The 18,308-nt window shown below is 39.4% G+C and overlaps 1 protein-coding gene across 3 annotated transcripts in view; it reads right to left on the reverse strand.

Moving 5' to 3' along the window:
* LOC136866395 (uncharacterized) overlaps window positions 1-18,308 on the reverse strand; it is a 434,395-nt gene that overhangs the window by 35,714 nt on the left and 380,373 nt on the right. For 2 of the 3 annotated variants that reach the window (XM_067143316.2, XM_067143314.2), the window contains 2 exons: window positions 14,712-14,828; window positions 6,296-6,520 (listed from right to left, as the gene is read on the reverse strand). In XM_067143316.2, coding sequence (XP_066999417.2) covers window positions 6,296-6,520; window positions 14,712-14,828 — 342 coding nt within the window. The remainder of the gene's footprint in view (window positions 1-6,295; window positions 6,521-14,711; window positions 14,829-18,308) is intronic. The other variant, XM_067143315.2, reaches the window with a different exon arrangement.

The raw sequence follows: 18,308 nt of genomic DNA on the forward strand, positions 1-18,308 counted from the left end.
ACATACCGTATAATCCCGAATACCACCTGCACTATTTCCCCCAAAATATTGGTTCTATATCTTGGGTGCGGGTCGTATTCAAGCCGTTCATTCTCAAATATTTACTATGGAGTATGGAAATAGATTTGAATATGGTTACTGTACTCAATATACCACATGTAAACGGGCATTCAGGTATTATTGTGTTTTAGTTGCGTTCTAGAAAATTGTCCTCAATACGGTTACAGTGGGATGTAAATGCGAAATGTAAGGTAATGAAATATGGTAAATCAAGGAATATGGGTAAATATTAGTAAATATGAAAGCCACTGCTGCGGATGCTCAATCGTCATTTGTTTCAGAAGTGTTGCTGGCATGCTGGGTGCGCGAATAGCTGATCTCGCGGGATATCGTACTTTGCGAGAGTCGAGACTGTTGGTTACGGAAGTCTACCTCGCTCACATTTGAGTTCTGTATCTGCCCCGTGCAAGTGCTGTCTCGATAGTAAGCGATGGATTCAAATCGGCGTCTGCAGTCATTTTCTGTGCGTGAGAAACTTAAAGTTGTAAGCGAAGCTGAAATATATGGAAAGTATGATATTGATGAATCGTGTATTCGTGATTGGCGGAAGAAGAAGGAAAACTTCTAAAAAGTAACGGCGATCACAGAGCGTTGTGCGGGCGGAGTGCAGTGTCTCCAGAAATTGAAGAACGACTCCATTTCTACTGAAATGTAAACTGAAAGCACTAGAGATCTCAAAACACAGGGTTTTATTGCAAGCCGTGGATGGATCCGAAACTTTTATCGGAGAAAGGGATTGTGCATTCGGAGACGTACGTCTATTTCACAATGTCTCCCTGGGGTGTATGAAGAGAAATTAATGGCCTTTCAGCATCACATTATTCATTTGAGGAAGCAAAATTCTTATTTGCTGTCGCAAATTGGGAATCCTGACCAGACATCTGTCTATTTTGAAATGCCGTTGGAAAATACAGTGGATATAAAGGGTTCTAAAAGGGTAACCATCAGAACAGGTGGTAAAGAAAAGCAACGATGCACAGTAATGTTGTGTGTATTAGCGGATGGAACCAAACTCCCTCCATATGTGGTTCTAAAGAGGAAAACACTTCGGAAAGGAAACGTGCCGTCCGGTGTTATTGTTAGAACATGAGTCCAGCTGGATGGACAGTGCGTTAGTTGAAGACTGGGTGAAGTGTGTTTGGCAATGTCGCCAGGGAGCTTTGTGACAAAAACGAAACATGCTTGTGTTGGACAGTTACCGAGGACATACAACTGATGCCGTAACAGATATAATGAGGAAAGGAAAAACTGATCTTGCGATAATTCCCAGAGGACTCACTTCTACTCTACAGCCGTCAGATGTGTGCGTGAACCCGCCTTTCAAAACTGCAATGAAACAGTTGTACACCGAATGGATGTCTGATGGTGATCATGCATTAACACCATCCGGACTAGTGAAGAGGCCTGAAGTGGGACTAATATGCAGCTGGATCAAGATCGCATGGGTGCGCATTCCCTCCCATCCACACGGGGTCCAATTCACAATTCCATGGCCGTAATAGAGTGCTGCTCCAAGGTAGCCCCTTTTTGTTGCCTCGTATGACAGGCAGGAGATACCATGGGTGCTAATTCTCATATTCATATATTCTTTATTCTTTCTCCAGATCTACATAATATGTATATGATCCATTTATGTGGAGAAAAAATAACAATTCTTACCTAAACCAGCTCACAAAAGGAAAAGGAAAATACTGTCACCTGATAAACAAACAGACACATGAACAAAAACAATAATAATAATAATAATAATAATAATAATAATAATAATAATAATAATAATAATAATAATAATAATAATAATAATAATCATAGAAAAAAAATGGCAATAGGCAGAATAAACACTGCCGCCTGACCCGAGATCAACCCTTATTGATAGTCTGTTGGCCGTGGCAGAAATTCAGTCTGGGAGTATAATAATAATCAGAAACTAAAACAATAACGCATTGCTGCATATAGATATTAAACAATAACATATTGCTATGTAGAGTGCGAACTAAACCCATAACACATTGCTGTGGAGAGTGTCTACACAATAACATATTGCTATGTAGGATGCAATATTGTAAGCAGACGGTGTCTGTTCTTTAAACACGCGGCATGTCTCTTCCGGCCTGGTATGTTACTCAGCACAATCTTTTCTGAACACTGACGTTCCTGTATTTCTACTTACATTGCAAACCCAGCTATCTTGTTACCTCCATTGCCGTGTCCTTGAGCACTCTTTCTCCTCCCGTTTCATTGTTACCTCCACTACCGTGTCGCTGTGCACTTTTTCTCCTTTGTCCATTCTTGAATACCACTGCCTCGCTACACTTATTTACTTTTATCCACAAACAGTTCACCTCCTGCTAATTTAATACTTGATCACTCTTATTTCAACTGCAAATAACACACATCCTCCACTATTCCCTTTAGCTTAAACACTTGCTGCTACTGCTTGTTTTTTCACTTCTTGTCATTACACCTACGTCCAGGTTACTCGTCTTCTCCCACATTTCTTTCAGGCTCAAGCTCCTCCCTTTTACCAAGCCACCTCGTGCTTCTGTCTTCTCCCTTTCACTCCGTTTATGTGCACTCGTCGCGTCTTGTGGTTCCTCCCCCCCATACACTCCGTGTTTCTTCCTTTCGTCTCTGGCACCGAACTCCGACCTCATCTCCTCAATTCTCATCTTGGACTCCCTCCTCATCTCTTCACCGATAACCTGTAAGATCTCCTCTACCGTGATGTCTCCTTCTCATTGCGAGCTCTTTTCTAATGCCCTATTTTCCTTGGTTTTTTCCTTTGTTTCCATGCCCGTCTTCACCAACTATACTATCTGTAGTTCGCATTTCTTCCACCCTCTTCCCCATTACCACTTCCTTCTCATTCTGCTCCATTTCACGTAATTTCGTTACTGTCCAATATTTGGTCCATTGACCATTGGTTACCACTAATAATTGACCGTTGATGTAGGCTCATAACCCTTGCAATTGAGCCCGGACCAAATGTCTTTTCAGGGTGTTTATATTCTTGATCCCATCTCTTCCCATATCTCTTTTAATCCAAATTTTTGCTCCCTGTATATTATCCGCTCCTCTTATCATTATTTCCGCCATCAGGGTGGAAAACAACTTCATTTTTATCGGTCTTTTACCCCGTGCTTTACCTACCCTTCCCATATCGTCAATATCAGCTTCGCTAAAATTGATTTTCATCATTTTTTGGATGACTTCCACCACTTTGTATATAGTCAACACTTTGTCCTCACCTTTTTCTTCCGGCACCCCATATATGAATAAGCATTTTATTCCTGCGTTCTTGGTTACCATCTTCTACTGCTGACTTCAACTTTACCATCTCTTCCTCCATCTTCCTTATTTTCGTCTTGAGTGATGTAATTTCTCTCTCGTTAGTTTCCACTTTGGTCATTGTTTCCTCCGTTTTTCCCTGTATCCATCGCCTTATATTTTCAAGTTCTTTCACTTGTTCCTTCATCACATTTTTAATCTGTTCAAACGGGCAAACTTCTTCTACAACTTCTTTGACCACTTTTCTTATGACCTCCACGTCTTCCCAGTTCATGTTGCCACTGTGAGTCGGACCGGGATTTGTTTCCACACCCCCTATAATTAACAGTACCATAATCACCGCTGCCACCTGTATTATCTCACCCATCATTCTCGTTTCTACTTTACCTCCTTCACTCCAAGCTGTTTCCATCTTCCATCTTCCCTGCCATCTTCCAATAACCACCCGATATTGGTCCACACCAATCATCTTCCTCTTCCCTCCCGTCTTTCTTCCCATTCGCCGCACACACTGCGCTCCCGCTCTACCGGCACTGGGTGCTAATTCTACTACCTCCACCCACAGATGGGTTTGACCACTGATCTCACAGTTTTCACCCATTGTCTTCTTGGCCTTCCCACTGGCCTTCCTTTCACTTCTCTGTCGAAGTACTGCCTGGCTGTTCTAGAGGTGTAAATTAACCGTATACAGTCAAAACTGGTTAAGACGTCCCTCTCTAGTCGGTTTCGCTGGTTATTACGCCATTATTCCGAAGCCCTAGGATGTGTCTTATTAAATACATGCTAAAGAAATCTGGAAAGCACATTTACACCACTCTTTAGTACGTTCATAACTCCCACCATGACCAATTTAAATTGTCATTCCCAGCCTGGGTAAATATTTGGTAAAGAACCTGAAATTAAAAGTCGTATGGCTTTTAGTGCGGGGATATCCCAGAACGGGTTCGGCTCGCCAGGTGCAGGTCTTTCTATGTGACTCCTGTAAGCGACCAGCGCGTTGTGATGAGGATGAAATGATGATGAAGACAACACATACACCCAGCCCCCATGCCATTGGAATTAACCAATTAAGATTAAAATCCCCGACCCGGCCGGGAATCGAGCCCGGGACCCTCTGAACCGAAGGCCAGTACGCTGACCGTTCAGCCAACAAGTTGCACAGTAGAGAACTTAATTTCACAGCAGCGGAGCGCAGTTGCGCGTAGGTCTACAACTGCAGGGTGCGTCAGTCCCAAGCCAGTCTTATTCTCTTAGCGTCTGACGTGTTGGTACTTAATTTTACGAACGTGAGGCCTCTTTAGACGGTACGGGTTTGACCCGCTTCCGCGCTTAGCCACCGGTCTGCCTAGGCCTAAACTAAGAACAGATTGTTCAAATAGAATCTTTCAGATGATGCGGAGGCGGAGAGTAACAGCACGCGAGAGAAATGTTCGAGCGGGCAGTCTGTGGCGAGTCGCAGTCCCACGCCCACAGTTACTTGTTATTGGACATTCGTTTTTATGTACGTCATTATACACAAAGGATCGACCGTGCTCGCGACATCAGCACAGAACCCGATAGTGTACCTGTAAGAAAGTAGAAACTCTCACCCATTAGACATACAGTATTTATTTCTTTTTCAATTTAAAAGTTATTCGTGTGCCTTTTTCTTATCCTGTGTGATGTATAGCGATCGTTATGGAACCCGAAATAGACACTGATAACTTAATAATGTCGGAAATATCAGTGGTCTCGTGTTTGGGAAAGCATGATATCATTTAGACCCGTTATTGAGAGAGTATCTTCAAAACTGTACCAATCTTCTTCTCTCACGAAATGTGAAGGACACAGCATACATGAACTATTTTTGTATTTTCTTAAGTGTAAACGAAGACTATGATGGTCCATATTTATTACCACAGTGAAAAGAGTGTTGAAAATGATCCATTGGAAAGCAGGGAGTTTTGCACGACTCGACCCGTTGTGTATGTAAGAGTCAGCGGAAGTGGGTGTACCCGTGCATACACACGGGCGCGTCATCTGAAAGAGGCCTGAGTGACTTAAGTAGGTAAATTAGGCCTACTGTACTTATGTGTGTAACAATGTACGTAAATTAGGCCTACTGTACAGCTGACGTTGGTGCTTACTTATACGTTCGTAAATGAATTGTGTAACAACGTACATAAAAATTATTAGGCGCTACTGTACTTAAGCATACTGGTTTGCAGGGCATAAAGTTATAGAGAATCAGAAAGCTAGACAGTTTACAGATGATGAAAAATTAAAGTTTATTGAGAAAGTAGATGCTAAACCACACATGAAATGTGTGCAATTCACCAAAATGTTGAACTTTACAGTGAGCATTTCTAAGAACGTTTTTCCTTGAAGTTTCACTATGTTGGTGTTCTTAAAATGTATTATTTCTTTATTTATATCGTAATTATTTTTACGTTCAAACCTAACCATAAATTTAACAGCGAAATTGTTTTTCATTTCTTTTAGCGCATTCCCTCTTTATGACGTTTTTTTTTTTTTTTTTTTTTCCAGTCCCCACAAAAATGTCCTAACCAGTTTTGGCTATATTAAGTTAACTGTTAAGAATCAGAACAAAGTAAAGATGATTCCAAGAAAAAATGTAACAAATTCATTAATGTTATGTGTCACTAAGTCTAATTAGCAAAATATTGTGTGGTGTTCAACTGCAGCCTAGCAAATGACTAACAGCTGTTGTAGAAGGTTGTCAGAGGAATTGTGGCAACCACTTCCTCACCAATCTAATGAATATATGTTTTCAATGCTCTTTGACTTACAGAGGAAAGGTAGAATGCAATGCAATGCATAGGACAAAAGTTACATTCTTTTGTTGCATTCCCAATCCAAGGAAGCTAAAACACCTTCTTAGACAGTAGTAAAAATTCCTTACATTACTGCTCTAATAATAAAAACCTTTTCATGCTAACTTACTTACCGTAATTGTCTCTACCGTCCTTGTTTTGCTACTGATAGTCTGCGAACTCACTATCTCACCAGTAGCACTGTATGTACCATCATCCGATTCCAGTGCTACCTTACGGCTTTCTGTAGCCACAACAGGTACTGTGGTCGTGCTGCGCAGAGCCTGTTCCGATACATCTGAAGGATCTCCATATACCATACTTTCTGTTTGCACAATGGGCTGTGGCCCTCCTCCTGGCTATTGGAAAAAGAAATAACAAGCCTTAACAAGAGTTTTTTCATTTACTTCAACATGTTCAAAACAATAAATATATCAATTACTGCATTTTAAAGTTAAAAGTCTAATGTTCTAGTAGCCCAAAGTAAATGGCTTTGTTATCTGAGCAGTGAAAGTGGCATGTTCAATGTTCTACTAAGTTCTACTAGCCCATCAATTAATTCAATGTTCACATACACTGCATATACACATACATACAGGTACTGATGATGTTATTTTATTTTTAACAAAAGGTGCAATTAAGAGAGAATAATGTGGAATATCAGTGAAAGTGTATCCGGTTCCATTGCTAAATGGTTAGCGTGCTGGCCTATTGTCACAGGGGTCCCGGGTTCGACTCCTGGCAGGGTTGGGAATTTTAACCATAATTGGTTAATTCCCTTGGTACGGGGGCTGAGTGCATGTGTCGTCCTGATCATCATTTCATCCTCACCATGACGCGAATGTCACCTACGGGCATCAAATCAAAAGACCTGCATCTGGCAAGCCAAACTTGTCCTTGGACACTCCTCGCACTAAAAGCCATATGCCATTTCATTTTTCAGTGAAAGAATGTGTACTTACGAAAGTGAATATCTTCTGTAGTTTTACCATAAAAATATTCCCAGTATTATGTTTTATGCTACCCGACAGTATCCAATCTATGATATAATGCAGCCCAGAAACGGCTATTGCAATCACAAGCTAGGTTGCATTTCCACCAAAGATTTCTTCGTAAGGGAAGATGTGCTGTAATTTGGTTCATAACTGTAGTTGGCATCATGCCTACAGTATAGATATTCAGAGGGTTGCAGATTCTGGGAACAATCCAGTGACACACAATGTCACGCTGGACTTCTTGGAACAGGCTGATGGATGCATGCAGAAAGATCATAAGGTTAACATGCATTTCCTGGAACAGGAAAACGATGTCCGGCTCCCTGGCTGAATAGTCAACATAGTGGCCTTTGGTTCAGAAGGCCCTGGGTTTGGGGGCTGGGGATATTAACTTTGTCTGGTTAGCTCCTCTAGTCCGAGGGCTGGATGCTTGTGTTGATTTTAATACACATCTTCATTTACATACAACACATCACACTACAATCTAAAACAGAAACACATTGGGCTGGTGTCAGGAAAGGCATCCAGATCCATAAAACTGGGTTAAATCCATAATAAATGCCAACCCCAGGGTATTGAAAAAAGACCAGGAAGAAGGTGGTGTTTCTTCTGGGGATGAAATAAGTGAAAATAACTGGGCACTATGCGTAGACTGTAATGCGGATATATCAGGGTCTTGCATCTCATTATTCCTGGCCTTTTGCTCTTTAGAGCTACCTACAGTTGTTGCAGTGTCAGACTACATTGCAGTGTTCATAGTAGCCTTTTGCCAGACAAATCTCTTTTGTCAAAGAAACTAATTAATTAACTTCTTCTTCACAGTTCATGATGATGATGCTTGTTGTTTACAGGGGCCTAAGATATAGGTCATTGGCCTCTGTTTATGGTGAGCCTTAAATATTTTTCATAGTGAAGATTGCTAGGAGCACTTTTTACCATATGGCAGAGTAAAACACATCTCTGTTGGGTATCTATGGCTGAATTTTAATTAATTATACTGGATGAACACCAAATGTGTCATCAGAGATCTTGTAATGATCATCCTACCTGCATTCAGTGACATCTTGCCATAATAATGTCAAAAATGTAAAACAAAACCTTACAAAAGTTACATAAATTAGATCAAAGTGTTCATAGATGGTAGTCAATGTCATTGTTTTGCTCATGGCCAATAGTGTAACCAGAAAAAAAAGTTTAATAACCCACTGGCCCAAAAAATATGGCTTCAGCTAACGTTTTAAAAAGTGCGTTATCTACAACAATACGTTGATACCTTCATGGGCCCCAGTGCAAATGTTTTCATATTTGTTGTCCAGTGTTTTACACACCTTTTAATATAAGTACACTGTTCATTAATAAGCCCAAGTGTTAAAGCTTTCACGTTTGTTCTCACGTCTTACAAAAAAAAAAAAAAAATACACCTTTTAATACTCACACCTCATCTTTACAAACTGTAGATAGCCTATATTTTTCACTGTTCCCGTACATACACAACATAAAATGCACATGTGTAGAAAAAAATCCAGTGTTTACATATCCTTCTTGGATAGTTTTTATTCATATATTCAATACTACATTTTCTCGCATAATATGTTCTCTTTCCTTGCCTCTGCAGAAATGTCTTAGTAAGGTTTTGCTGTATATGCTAAACATAGAGGTATATGTTAGTATACAGCCTGTAGGGCCTCATTCAATGTGCAATTCTGCAAAAAGTACAGAGAGACAATGGGCTAACCTATACCAAGAAGTGGTTGTAACATGACTGAAGACAACTGGTATTGCTCTTATCCTTTGGTTGTTGATATGTTGCAAAACTATAACATAACCATCACAAAGAACAAAATGGAGGTACCAACCCTGTTCATCCAAATTAAAAATCAACCTGTAGGCAGTTCCATTTTGGACTTAGAACTCTAAGTATGTTAGTTTCTTACATCCCAAAGAGAAAGGAAGTAGTTTTGCTGGTGTCATCTATGCATTCCAGTGATCAAACAAACCCTGAATCCGACACACAATGAAGCCTGAAATGGTAACTTTTTACAATGGAACGAAAGGTGGCGTGGATACAGTGGATGAACTCAATGCTAGCAACACCATTGAAAGAACAAGAAACAGATGGTCTTTGACCACTTTCTATGGCCCTCTAAATATGGAAGGAATCAGCACTTTCACCATTCTAAAGAATAATGTGAACGACACTGGTATGTAGTCGAGAAGACAATTTTTTAAATATCTGGCAAAGGGATTAAACAAAGAGTACATGTTACAACAACTGGCACCGTTCCATGACATTTTTCCATGGTGCTTTTCTCCTAAAATATTTTCTATGTAGACCATTTTTCCTCACTGCATTTCTACCCCAAAACTTTTCCTTTTGAAATGTTTTCTCTCTAGACCATTTTTCCTAGCACAATTCTGTATTTCTTTCTCTCAAAGATTAACAGTCACATTTGTGCACACATTTTAAAGTGGAATGTCAAACGAACCTCAGATTATAACCTCATCTCAGGGCGGCAAAAAACTCATTTACAATGGGCATGAATATCTCAGGAGAGATTCCAGAGGGGAGAAGGAGTATTGGACATGTAATAAGAAGCCAGAATTCAGGACAACTGCCATAACCACAGGTTCTGGAAATACAATAAATGTAGTAAAAAGAGGAAATCATGCTCATGCTTCCAATCAGGAGCAAGTTCAGATACAATTTATTTAAAATAATTTAAGGAGAAGACTTTGGGAGTGGCGACCCCATCGTACTAATAGCCTATATATGATTTTATTCATTATATCCCTGACCCGGTCAAAGACTGGAAAACAGGTTGTAGCTTTTTTCAATTAAAGAAGAAGAGTCACGGTACATCCTGAGGTGACCCCATCACAACTGATTAGAACAGAATTGCAGCTGGTACTTAATGTCATTTACCAGAATGTGAAAAATTAAAAAGAACTCTTAGACAGGGACGTAGAGGAGATCAATTACCTGAACTGAAAGCAATGATTGATTTAAAGTAAGCACCCGACCAATATAGAAAAACACTGCCCATTCCATTGTTGTGGATTATACCACTTACGAGGAAGAAAGGATTTAAAAATATTTAAGGAAGCTGGATCGTCATTTCAAAGCGTTAAATATAATATCTATGGTGTATAAGAAAACTTGTTTTGTATTTGGCAATGAATTTCAGTTAAAATCATGTATCTAATTGTCATGGGGAATTTCACTTTGGGTAAAGTGGTTGTAGGGAAAAGGAGGGAAAGATTATTTTGGGAGTATATGCATCTAGGGAAAAGTTCCTACAAAAAATGACTGTGAATCACTGGTGCACCAAAATCTGCAAAGAACATTGAGAAGAAGAAATCAGGAGATGATTGGTATCATACCAGAACAACGTCGTCTTCAGCCAGCTGATAACTGAAAACAGGAATTATTCAGGAGATCATTGATGTCACACCAGAACAACATCCTCAGTCAGCTGCACAAATTGGTATAGGAAGATGTTTTAAATGTGACTGAAGGAAGAACAGACCCTCAAACACTAGGAGGGCTATTCACTCTAATTTTATCTGCAAAGAACTCACTGTGGCAACGTGTCGATTGTGAAGGAAGTGTCAAGCCGACAGAAACAGATGATACATAGTAATAAAAGATATGGTGCAATTTGAATAAAGACATGATGTGAGATTTGTAGATATTAAATTTTATAACCACTTTCAAATTATCGTAGGCACAGAACAATCATTTGTTTTTCAGTTACATTGTTGTCAGTGTTAGGTTCTACATTTTACTGTTGTCAATTGTAGTTCTAGATACTTTAGTTACATCCTAGAATAATGTGTTGGTACGTGCGTAATGATTTTAACTTCTTCCTTACAGGTTATATTTTCAATGTTTTAAAAAAAGGAAATGCTTATGTGGACATAAAAAGTTGTAGATTGTCATATATATGCCGACCACAAATAAATATCAATAATCAAATATTATCTCATTAACGATGCTTTACTTGACGTTTAAATCATCCAGCAGGAAAACTCCGTTAGCGACCCAGGATGTTCAAGCAATTTGTGTGCCCTTTCCTGGGTTAATGGCAAGCATCTTAATTAGAGGTCTGTCCAGCCATCATTTACACTTCCAAGTTGCGATGAAAACTCACAAAAATATGCAGTTACCAGCCATAATGCATGAATATTTACAAAGAATAAGTTATAAATAAAACACTCATTTACTCAGTGATAGCAAACCCTACTAATGCATGCATGTAACATACAATGAAAATGTTACAGATAATGCATAACCTCAGTATTATACAAAGTACTTATCCAATGATAAATTACATTAGTGCAGAAGAAAGAGAGAGAAAATATTTATTTAAAATTGTATTGCTAGATTTTCATTTAGTTGCCAGAAGACTCGGTATTATAAAATTCAATCAACAATCACAATCTGTTGCGAAGATATTTTGATTTAAATTTAACAAAACAGGGTAAATTATTTTTCTTCACATAAATGCGATGGAGGATGATGGTCATGGAGTTGGCAACAACACCCTCTATAATAAACTTGAGATCCTGAAGTGAAATACCCATACAGACACAGAAAGAACCTGCTTAACTGCAGGGTCCGATTTTCTGCACTTCACTTTTCATTGTTTCCGATCCTTGGAGTCAACTGGAGTAATGCCTACCTAACACGAGTCCTCCCACAGTGCGACAAGCCATCTTTTCCTTGGCTGTCCCCGTGGTCAACGGCCCTCGGAGTTCAAATATAGAGCCACCTTCACAACTGAGATACTCCGTTCTGACATTCTGGTTCCTTAGGTGGTCTAATTTATTGAATCCCAGAGGCCATAGAAGGCATAGAAGCATCCTCATTTCCAAGACATGGAGATGCTGCAGTTAAATTGAAATAATAAATATGGTAGTTCAACCTATTCAATACAAGTAAATAAGAGATGTAGAGATTACATTCTTATTCAATTAAAAGTGGAAATGGTACCCGTTTTGACCCCAGTCTGGGTCATCATCAGCCGATTATAACTCGAAAAACAATGCATAAGTAAGAAAGAAGTTAACGGTCAAGTCCACACAATATCAGTTGAAGAGGCGATATAAAAATGACGGGGATAGGCACTGAAAAATTCAGCGAAGTGGAATGTAAGTCACTTAAAAGAAGTACTGCGTAATCTTCCGAGCATCAGCATGGCACACGCAATGCTTGGCACTGTCTCACAATGTTCACGAAAAGCAGAGAACAGTTAAATGAGCCAGACTGCATATACCGTCAGGCACAAAGTCACAAAGTCACAACACAATCCAAATATGAAGATCTAAAGTCATGCAGAAGCCGAAGACGAGCAGCTCAACCGAAGTAACTTGCAAGCTCCAGAAGATCGGTGCGGTGTTTACAACGTCAGCGTATGAAACTACAGCACTTGACGTTGTAAACACCGCGCCGATCTTCTGGAGCTTGCAAGTTACTTCGGTTGAGCTGCTCGTCTTCGGGTTCTTCATGACTTTAGATCTTCATATTTGGATTGTGTTGTGACTTTGTGCCTGATGGTATGTGCAGTCTGGCTCATTTAACTGTTCTCGCGCAGCTGTGAGCTCCCATCCGGGAGATAGTGGGTTCGAACCCCACTGTCGGCACCCCTGAAGATGGTTTCCCGTGGTTTCCCATTTTCACACCAGGCAAATGCTGGGGCTGTACCTTAATTAAAGCCACGGCCGCTTCCTTCCCATTCCTAGGCCTTTCCCGTCCCATCGTCACCATAAGACCTATCTGTGTCCATGGAATGTAAATTAAAAAATCACTATAAGTATTCCGTTTTCCATACATTAAGTCACAGTCTGTATTTATCCAAGTGACTTTTCCAGTGTTGTCTAGCTGTTACAGTTCTTGCCGAGATTCGTAGGAGACCATGATCACCATAAACCAGAGTCCAAGGATGAGGTGTCTGCAGTGATAGTGTCCAGACATATAATGAATAAAAGCAGAGATAAAGCCACTCCCTGGTGCACACAGACAAGGATTCAAATGGTACAGATATTCCTGCAGGACATCGGACATAGCTGGTGACATTCCAAAAGAGGAAATCCATCGAATGTAAACTTCTGGTACATTGTGCAATCTGAGTGTGTATCAAATAAGATCATGTGGCACTTTGTCACTTGCCTGATAAAGGGCCAGGAATTCCATGTTGAGTGGTTTCTGTTCCTCTTGGTGGCATTCCAATAGGAGGAATGCAGCATATATGGCATCAAACGTTCCTCTACCTTTCACAAAACCACACTGGTTCGGAGTGACATCAACAATATCATGAAGACACGCATTCGGGACATGTTCAAAAATCTTCATTGTGGCAAAGCAGGTGGATTGATCTATAACTGGAGCAGGTGCTGACATCACACCTGTACCTTTCCACATTGGAACTGTAATGCTGGTAATGGCTAAGGATCTCAACTGGGCTTCACAGTAGTTTACCCCCTGTGGGTTCGGGGGCGGTAGAATAACACCCACGGAATCCCCTCCCTGTCATAAGAGACGACTAAAAGGGGCCCCGTGGGCTCTAAACTTTGGAGCATGGGTTGGCGACCACGGGGCCCTTAGCCGAGTCCTGACATTGCTTCCACTTACTTGTGTCAGGCTTCTCACTTTCATCTATCTTATACAACCCTTCTTACTCAACTCTTGTTCTTCGACCTCGACGCTATTAGGATTGCGAAGGCTAGGGAGTCTTTCATTTTCACGCCCTATATGGTCCTTGTCTTCCTTCGGCCAATATCTTCATTTTTTTAAAGTGTCGGATCCCTTCCATTTTTTCTGATTAGTGTTATAGAGAGGATGGTTGCCTAGTTGTACTTCCTCTTAAAACAATAATCACCACCACCATCACTTCACAGTAGTTTCTTGTTTTCATCCTTGCATGCCCAATATCCTGCACAAAACAATGGCAATACTTTGCTAGCTGATAGATCTTTTTGGCACCTTCTGGTGTGTCCAACTAATTGCAGACAGCCTTGTAGTGGCCCTCTTTTGCCTTTGCCACATCTGCTTTTGCCATAGACTTCAAATGTCTGTACTTCTGATGATCCAACTTAACACGTAAATTTATATACGTATATATGGTTACACAGTAAGCTCTCCATGTTTCCTATAATTATGTACATTTCGCTCCTGTTAATTTTCTTACCCAAACATTTAAAATACAAATTTGTCTTAGTTGCATGATGTGATGCAAATAATTAACAAGGAAGACAGAAAATATTATATCTACAAACATAAAATATAATAATAAATAATAGATCAGATGCCCCAGAAAAGAAAAAACCCAACTGTATGAAGTTCACAGAGTGCAACCAAATTTGCAGACTTGGAATTAAATCCCATAGAAAAGAAGGTTAGTTCTGGATGATGATGAAGACGATGGCAACAATCAAGATTATAACTGTTGCAGCTACTACTACTAAAACATAAAAATACCCACATAAAAAGAACAGTAATAAAAATTATAACATGCAATATAAGATAGTTAAGGAGCAGTATGCTCCCTTAGGTTACCTGAAGGCTCAAGGCACCGTTGGCATAAAATAAGCCTGATACCGGTTCATCCAAGTCGATAGGAGTGCCCGAGTCATCAGAACTTGTGCTGGAAGTGCTTGAGCGCCTAGAAAACAACTAACAAAGCCAAGGCATGCCAAACCAGATTGTGTTAGAAATTGAAACAGCTGCCCAGTGGTTATATAGCAACACCAAGCCAAGAAGTGTATGTTCAAGTAGGTTATCAAAGAATATATATATGTGTTCAACATACAAAGCAGCAACTTGCTGTTAAGCAATCATTAAATTTAACATATCTTTCTGTTAATTACTATGGGTCCAGTAACACAACTAAAAGAAAAGCAGATGTACACCATCTGATCAAAAGTACGAAGTATCTGAACATTTACTTAAAACTATCCTCTTAGAGCTCCTCAGATATACTGCCTAGTAGTGGACATGAATACTGGTTGGGCCCAAACTTAGCTTATATTGCAACTTAAAGTCTGCGTGTAAGACCGTCTACCCAGTATCGGCACATCTCCGGGAGAATGCCAGATCGTTTCTTCCACCAACACTGTAGCAAACACAGTTAGAGAGATAATATAAGTTGTTGGAGCCAGGAGCAAAATCGTCATTCCAGTTCATCCCAGAAGAGGTGTTCGATAGGACTGAGGTGGGCTGGTCAGTATATTTCTGGAACCTTACTGTTTACAAACCACTTGCAAACTGACCTCGCTTTATGGCAAGAAACATTATCATGGTGAAACACGGAGTGATCATCTCTGAACTGGTCATCAACCATAGAGAATACAGGTCAAAATGTCCTTATATCACTCCACCATTAATCTCCCCAGCAGTATTACGAGAAAACTAATTCCCTTCCATGAGAAACATCCCCACACTCTTATCTCACCTCCATCAAATTTCACTATGAACACTGTATAGGCTGGCAGGTGTCGTTTGCCTGGCATTTGCCACAACCACACTCCAAATCATGCGCCTGTATACTGAAGCCCAATCCTCATATTTCTCGACACCCAGTCATGGTACTAGCTGCACAATTAGCAGTATCACAGAATTCATGGGTGATGGTATCACATGATGTAATGCGATTTTCCCACACACCATTTCCTGCAATGCTAAATGGTCCCTGTTGGTCAACACATGAGACCTACCCGGCCATGGTTTCGTTGTGGTAATGTCTTCCCAATTCCACTTAACAATCGCACCCCCGACAGTCCACTGAGGCAACTTGAGAAAAATGAAAATGGCCCTGACTGATTGCTTACTGATATAGCAAACAATAACCATTCGATGTTCAAAGTCACTAAGCATCCTTGCTCCACCCTTTCAGCATGTATCTCACAGCATTGAATATAGAGCCCCCAGCTGCCTTTCAAAGCAGCAGTGGTGATTGTAGTGACATTCAGGCTCTAGTTTACATGTTCAGAGGGATGTCCTTTTGATTAGGTAGTGTATTACTCAAGAGTTTTGTCTTGAATGATTTTAAGCAATAAATGTGAGCTACTGTATTAGTCCTGAAATTATTAAGGTTGAAAAAACACAAACATAATTTTTAAATAAAGTAGAAAATGTACTAAGATAACAGACAGTGCGTCCTGAAAGTCAGACTGAGGGGAAAGATGGTGAAGATTAAAATATAACTGACTACACTGGAGTCAAAGAGTTATTTTAGACTGAACCATTATTTTACTGTTATTTGGTTAATCAGGACTGCTCTATGAATTTAATAACAAATTACTGAACTGACTTGAATAACTGTACAAACCCACATTATTTAAGACCAGTATGGACATTCTTCTCAGAGACTGATACTGTTAAAAATTCCCAAGAGAGAAGATACTTATGGTTGGTTATCTCTAGGTCAAACAATATGATCCCCATCACACCCATCAGCAATGAGTACAACTGGTTAATCACACAACAAAACCTAACTTCAAGTTCCACGACGACGTCATTCAAGACATTACACTATTACTATTAGTTGGGGAATGCATACAATACATTTCCATTACAAATCTATACACAAGCACATGGAGATCTGGTATTGTTTTCTGTTCACAGGGGGGAGGGAAGGCCAGCCTTTGCCTAGACAAGCCACTATTTTCTTATTCTGGTGTGATAATACAGTGGACTACCATATCAATATTTCCCTTGAAACCTTGCTTGAAAATACACCACCTGAGAAATAAAAATAATAACATAAGCTTGTAATCCATGAAGAGGCAAATTAAAGCCAGAAAATAAGTGCCAAAATAAGAGGAAGAAAAACTCTGCTGGTCATATTTAAACAACTGTACATATTATAACACCTAATAGGGAAATGAGATGCTCATTCAGTAACATGAAATGTACAATAGTCATGCTGGTAATAAAATCAAACTACCAGATGCCAAACAGTGAATGGTAAGTGCAGTAGAAAATAAGGATCTGTAACATGCTTAATCTGTCAGAGTATTCAACTAAGAAGTAGCCTGGTGATATGTCTTGTTTGTTACCCTGATACCATACTGCCAGTGTCTCCACACTGAATGTTGGGCAGCAGTAAATGACACAACCCTCGAAAACACCTGTTTGCTGATATACTACATTATTAAAAGTAAAATATTTGTCTTCCTATGGGAGCAGCAGCTTTGAGCATTTTGGCCAACATATACATGGATCATCTAGAATACAAGAGTACCATCGACGAAATTAAGGTCTTAAAATATTGGACGCATTACATGGATGATGTCATAACTATTGTAGAGATGAACGTTAATAATGGAGAGGAAGTGCTTAAACAAGTTAACAGCCTAGATCCTAACATAAAATTTATCATGGAAACAGAGAGTAATGACTCACTCAATTACCTAGATATAACCGTAATACATAGTAAGACTAACAAATTAGCCTTTGATATATACAGTAAACCAAATTACACCTGCAATACCATTCAGATAAATTCTTTACACCCGTATGAGCATAAAAATGCAGCCTATAATAGTATGATTGAGAGAGCACTGAAAATTCCAAGAAAAATCTCAAAAAAGAAATTAGGATCATTCATGAAATAGCCTTGAGTAACGGATTTAATAAGAATTTTATAAATAGGTTAATCAACAAACATAAAAGTAAACCTAAGACCAATATATATTGAATCATTAATCTGCTTAAAAACAGAACATAAAAATAGCGTTTAGAACCAGTACCATTAACATGGGAATAATCTTCAATTCACACACTGTAAAAATACACTAAAATACTAATATACTAAATCTGGGATTTACAAACACGAATGCTAGTCAACATATGTGGACCAGACAGGTAGAAACTTTTAACTAGATATATTGAGCACCGAAATGCTATTAAATAAAATCGCTTCTCGGCTATGAGTAATCATCGCAAAGATTACAACCACTGTTACACCACAATAAATAAAGTCTTAAAGAGTCCTACAACAGGAACAAAAAGATCCATTCCTTAATATTTTAGGGAATATATGAGGTGCCTAGTATCAAACATGGACAAAAGCCATTTTGTTAATTTTTCAGTAGAGCCACATTTTTGTTTCTCTATGTTAACCAACCGTTACGAGTGTGAAAATTTTTGTGA

Source organism: Anabrus simplex, chromosome 3 (genome assembly GCF_040414725.1).
Source record: "Anabrus simplex isolate iqAnaSimp1 chromosome 3, ASM4041472v1, whole genome shotgun sequence".
Taxonomy (NCBI): Eukaryota; Metazoa; Arthropoda; class Insecta; order Orthoptera; family Tettigoniidae; genus Anabrus; species Anabrus simplex.